We start from the raw sequence: 6,000 nt of genomic DNA, 5'->3' as shown, positions 1-6,000 counted from the left end.
GACTGTGAGACGAAAGCGTGTCTTAGTAGAGAATCTCTCTGAGTTCTATGAGCGAGCTCTGTAGTATAGTTGTATAAATTCATTGTTTCACAAGTATTTTTGAACCATCATTCCCCTTTGCATTTTCCTCTGATTACTCTTGATATGGTGTTAATATTTCTCGTGAAATTCTCAACTTTATATAAATTGACAAAAAATTCGTGAAAAAACCAAATGTACTCCCTATCTTTGAATTCTACGTGCATGCTTGGTTGTGGAATGAAGTTACTCTAAATTAAATTGTTTATTCCAAGGTAAGATGGATTAAATTAATCACATTTGGTTTTTGGTCTGCTAAAATAAAATTAATTTACATGACACCATGTGTTACGAAGTTACAAGCAACTCAGCGTATAAGAAGAAAAAGGGCCCTCATATTGCAAAACTCTGACACAGTTTCACTTTCATACCAGAGTGAAATACCTTCAAAAGAGAAACACATGAATGCTCATCAACAAATGCAATTTAATCAAGCATTGCAATGTCATACTTAGTATGAATCTACAATAAATCTCTACTCAAACGAAATACCTACTCCATCCTAGAAAAGTAAAAGATTTGCACATTTGCAATTTGCAATTCCACGTAATCACCAGAACACAATACTCCAGAGGTAAAACATTTTTTTAACAACTTGCAAGCACAAATTGAAACTTCAGTAAGAAAACCATTAACTTGTTCATTCATTCACCCCTTGTTGCCAGGCCATCATGTTGCTGTCGGTGCAAAGGTGATTTATCATCATCTATGTCAGGTGGAGATACAGAGCCGCTAGCTGACGGCTTGGCTTGTTGCGGCGAAACTACATTTTTAAGCCAGGCACTTGGAAATCGAGGCATGTTAACCCTATTTGTATTGGAAGGTGAATCTGGGGTGTTGTTCGGGTTGTTATTGTTATTACTAACAGTCAGACCAGCCATGAATCGGTATGCAACTCTGCTAGCATTCACTATCTCAGTCTTAGCTTGCCTTAGCTGATAAACCAGAGGGGAAAGAGAACATTTAGATAACATGATAAAAATAAATCTATATTTTTACAGTTTAATTCGACATGAATTTTTGAGTAATGAAAACAGCCTGACAACCAGGTCCATACCAGCATGGGACTTGAGTTCACATCTTTCATGAATAAAGATACTAAATCTAGACATGATTTAGAGTTAGGAAATGAAAGGTACTCCTTGATGAATAGAAGCTGAAAAACATAGAGATGCAGCTTTTGTTCACAACTAATGCACAACCATTCTGTTTCACTACTAGATTTGAAGAATTTTAAAGGCTATTATTACTATAGTGGCTTCCTCTTGTTACCTACCTAAAAGATTCCGAGTATAATAATAAAATGCAAAAACAGAAATTTCACACCTTATCTGCAGCGTTCCCAGCAACAACCACAGCAGTATCACCAGCATTTGCAAAACGGTTAACCCAACCTGGAACGAATGCAATTATTAGAGAATCTATATTAGTATTATTCAAGCTTCTAAATAGCTAGCTATAGCGAAGCTATAGCGCCGCTATAGCGGTTTTGGACCCAGAAAGCTAAGCTACGGGCTAAAACTGCGCTAATCAAGCTACGACCGCTATAGCGGTAATAGCGGTCCGCTATAGCGCGTAGCGCGTAGCGGCAATAGCGGCAATAGCGGTCCGCTATGCTACATGGGTTATGATTTTGCAATTTTTTTTTTTCTGAAAACATGATTTTGCAATTTTAATGGGCCTTAATATCTAGATTGGTTTTTTTTTTTACTTTATTAAGCTATTTCAATACAATGGAACATGTGCGGGCTAGACCGCTATATCAATTAAATTTTATATCATGCATTAATATATGGTAGTGGTATATTTTGAATATAAAATATATCGATAGTTTTTGAATTGGGGATATTTTGAATGACAATTTGAACTTTGTATTGGTTTAATATGAATAATATTAGAACTTCTTAATTAATTTGATATTATTTTTCTTGATGAGACATTTTTACTAGGCAAAGTCTTCTATGGACATAAGGACCTATTTGTAAAATGAACATATTTTTATTTTTAAAGTTCAAACAGTTGATCCGAACCGTTCATCTTGTTCTCCATATTAATATGTTCTTGGAGACCAAATTTTACATTTTTCTAATTTTTTTTACTATTTATTAAGATGGGTACAAAATTCAATGGTCTGAATTTGATATTTTTTATACCCATCTTAATAAATAGTAAATAAATTCAGAAAAATGTAAAATTTGGTCTCGAAAGATATATTAATATGGAGAACAAGATGAACGGTTCGGATCGGCTGTTTGAACTTTGAAAATAAAAATATATTCATTTTACAAATAGGCCCTTATGTCCATAGAAGCATCACTCTTTTTACTATTAGTAGAAATATAAAATATAATTTTTGAAATAAAAAAACGCTATTTATAATAGCTTTCGCTATAGCTCCGCTATTCGCTAAAGCTTTTTTTTTTGGTCTCCCCGCTACACCGCTATAAACGCTATTTAGAAGCTTGGTATTATTGATATCAAGATATATGAGAATCTACACAGTTACACACTTTCTAACAAACTAGTATTAAGTCACACTCCAGAGGCATATTTGGATTAATCATGCAAAACTTTTAGGTTAACAGGGTTATATGGATTATACAATCATAAGAAATTAGCACATAGCAGGGCATTAGCAAGCAAGGTTTACATTCCGGTTGAGTTGACCAACAGATCAACCTAAACAAAAATACATCCTTCCATAACTGTATGATTAAAAAAGATATCCTTTAATGTTGATTGCACATTGTCTATTGATCCATATACACACCAACAAAACTTTCTACCAGTAACCACACAGACACAGAGCCACACACACAAAAGAAGCAACCCCCCACCCCCCACCCTTCAAAAGCCAACAAGAAGTAGCTATACGTAAGGAAATAGATGAGATGGCTGACCTGGAAGTTTAGGCACACCAAGTTCCTCACAGAAGACATCACAAAAGTGGTTGCAATTCTTGGAAAGGAGATCATAGGAACTGCCGGGCCACTCCCTGCTCAGCTTCTGTAAAATCTCTTTTATTTCCACAATTGAGCAATCTGTCTCCCCTAGTACTATTTTTTCGCGGTATGTGTACATTGGGTTTTTACCAGGTGGGCAGCTGAACACCCCGCTGCCATACTCACAGAACCCGAATGACCATTCCTCTTCACCATAAACCTGTTCAATTGCAACACAGATGATTACTAGGATTATATTACAAATTAGAATTCAACATGCAAGTCAACTCAAACGAAAAGAAAGTATTCAATTTGTAAGCTCGTTTATTTGAATTGTTGATACAAATTAGTAATAACTTTGATGATGTCATGAAAAAAAACAGAGTTCTGACTGAACAGTTTATGATAAGAAACACTATATCAAGTTATGATAAAAGATTTTTACTTATGCTACTTTTGAACATGCATTATTGAAAATCAAGAAACAAGAATGAAGTAGTTTTCCTTCATATTCTTGAAGCTTCCAGCTCTCAAATATCTACGTATTAGTCCTATCTATTTATTTCAACCATTCCAACTCCACTGTGCTAAAGAAAGGAATTAAATGAATGTTTTGACTAGGAGTAATGACTTTTGCTTCTAACAAAAGAAAAGAAAGATATTTATCTTGCAAAACACTAGAGTTTGGAATTCAATTCTTAGGGCTGCCAAAGAGGGCCACAGAGCTTACAACAAGATTCTCTGATGTCAGCTACAGAAGGACAACAGCAAGAATCTAACACACTCCACATTTACCTCACTAGGCACAGATACTGCAGTTACTGAGATATCTGACATTTTGTGTCTATATAGGAGAAAAATCTTGTAAATAATCTCCCAAAAACCCAGATTTTTCCAACTAAAGCATTCAAAGTAGATTATTTAATTGGGCAATTACAGATGCAACCAGATGCGTTTTTGTCTAATCAAAAGAAAGGGACAACAAAGCCTAACCCTAATTAAGAACGAACTCAACTAAAAAATGAGCAGGAAATAGTGGAAAGAAGCAATAGAGTACCTGAATGGCGCTATGAAAGATTCCTCCAAGGCCGATCCGATCTTTAAAAATGCGGTTGATCTGTAAAATGGTGTTATTTGTTTTATCAGAATCACTGTTCGTCACATCGTACACGTGTACAATCACCTCCTTCATCCCTCGAATTCTCCGATTGCTTCGATTTCTCTTCTTCTTCTTCTTCTTTTCTTTCCCCCCTTGTCCCTTTCTCTCTTTCCTTGTCTCTTATTTAAGCGAATAGAAATTGGAACTGTTGTTGCTTGTGTAAATACAGATACAGTACATCGATTCTTCTTCTTTTTTATAATATGTTTCTTTTGCTTCTCAATTATTTCAAATTTAACAGCTTTCTCTTTCTGTTCTCTCGCTTCCTCCAACTCTGATTCTGTGATCTGCTACCCCACCACCGGAGACGCTCTTTTTCTCAGTTCTAAAGATAAATCTCCCATAAATCAACAAAAAAAAATGCATAATATGATAATACTTTAATGGGCTAGCTTTATGAAAGAAAAAGTGAGCCCTTTTGTAAATTTGATTAAACAAATTAAATTTCTTGCTATTCAATGGGCCAAACTGTACCAGATAAAATGAAGGCATTTCAGGTCCTTTTTAATAAATTTGTTTTATTAGGCCCATTTCAAGGAATTCAATGATATGACATATGATGGATAAGTGCCGATTGGTATTTCAGGGTTTCACTTTGGGGTCAGAAGACTGTTCTACAATAGTAACTGTTTTAGGATTTCTGTGTCAATTGCTATAATTGTTGGGATTTATCCCAGTTTTTAAATTAGTAAATTTACTTTAAAAGTAATTGTTTAATGATACACTGTCTGATTGATTGGCTCAAAATATTATTTGGTGCTCTCTCTCCAATAAAAAAGAAAGGTGTGTTGATGTGGATATAGGAAGCAATTTAATTTAATTGCTCCAATATAACAGATGAATTGCTAAAATTTTTATAACTGCTATTTAGCAATTAATTTCAATTGCTGGATTGGAGATGCTCTAACCTTTCAGTTAGATTTAAGAGTAGGGTACAGCAGAAAGATTGTGTTCAATATTTTTAGTACTAGGCGATCCTAGATTTGAGAGTGAACAGTTGATGAGATTAGTGTAACATTGTGGTATGATTAATTGGCGAAGAAATGGGCAAATTCTACCTCAAACAGAATTCTTTAAATTTTTTTAATAATTAGTGATCTTCCAATATCTCAAAAAATAATGGAAAAAAAACATTAAAATTCCTTCTCGGTTGCAGATTCACGTGCATGTACCTATGACGGAACCCGTTGTCTACATGGGTGTGTATACTTACACATAGAAACGCTGTGACGTGATGTGACAAATACGTTGTGATTTGGTCACGTAATGTTATTAATTATTTTTTCACGTGATGTGACGTAAACTAATTACGTCAAACTTTTATCTTATATTTTAATTTAAATTGTTAAAAATTTAGAAAGATAATATCAAAAAATATGAAAAATTCTAAAATAGGTAAAAATGTTGCAAAAAAAAATTAGAAAAGGTTGGTAAGCATTTGAAATTACTTTAAAAATTCAAATTACAAATATTTAGTGGACTAAACTAAAGAAACCTGTATACTTTATGTGAATAAAAAAAAGCAGAAATTAACTAGAAAAAGCTGAATTTGTATGCCTGGGAACACAATCGTAGTAGAGGTTGATGATGTTCTTTCAACAATTGTAGCAAAATAATATTTTTACAATTAATAAAATATTTGTTTGTGAGAGAATATATATTGAATTTTATGAATTATAGAGCTAAGAGAAAGGACAAAAAAATATGTATTCTTAGATGTATTGCTCTTTAAATGTCATGTGCTATTTTATTTATAGGTTAATATCATAGACACCAATAAATTTACACATTTATAACAATTAAAATCCATATTCACTATAT

The 6,000-nt window shown here is 33.5% G+C and overlaps 1 protein-coding gene across 1 annotated transcript; it reads right to left on the bottom strand.

The window, feature by feature from the left end:
• Positions 1–393: 393 nt before the first annotated feature.
• On the bottom strand, positions 394–4,475 carry LOC144551359 (uncharacterized). Its single transcript, XM_078299308.1, has 4 exons — positions 4,078–4,475; positions 2,979–3,240; positions 1,405–1,472; positions 394–1,013 (listed from the first exon to the last, which is right to left on the bottom strand). Exons 1-4 carry the CDS (start codon positions 4,210–4,212, stop codon positions 723–725), a joined length of 756 nt encoding a protein of 251 aa, XP_078155434.1. The 5' UTR covers positions 4,213–4,475; the 3' UTR covers positions 394–722.
• Between the last annotated feature and the right edge of the window lie 1,525 nt (positions 4,476–6,000).

The sequence above is a fragment of the Carex rostrata genome, chromosome 3 (assembly GCF_964058835.1).
Source record: "Carex rostrata chromosome 3, lpCarRost1.2, whole genome shotgun sequence".
Lineage (NCBI taxonomy): Eukaryota > Viridiplantae > Streptophyta > Magnoliopsida > Poales > Cyperaceae > Carex > Carex rostrata.
The sequence above is the reverse complement of the archived record's forward strand: the minus strand, read 5'-3'. Positions and strand labels throughout refer to the sequence as shown.

Coding starts and splice junctions, on each gene's coding strand:
- LOC144551359 (XM_078299308.1), bottom strand. CDS start 4,212: ATGAAGGAGGTGATTGTACACGTGTACGATGTGACGAACAGTGATTCT. Junction 3,241..4,077: donor TCTTTCATAGCGCCATTCAG/GTACTCTATTGC, acceptor GCAATTGAACAG/GTTTATGGTGAAGAGGAATG. Junction 1,473..2,978: donor TGGTGTGCCTAAACTTCCAG/GTCAGCCATCTC, acceptor CATTCGTTCCAG/GTTGGGTTAACCGTTTTGCA.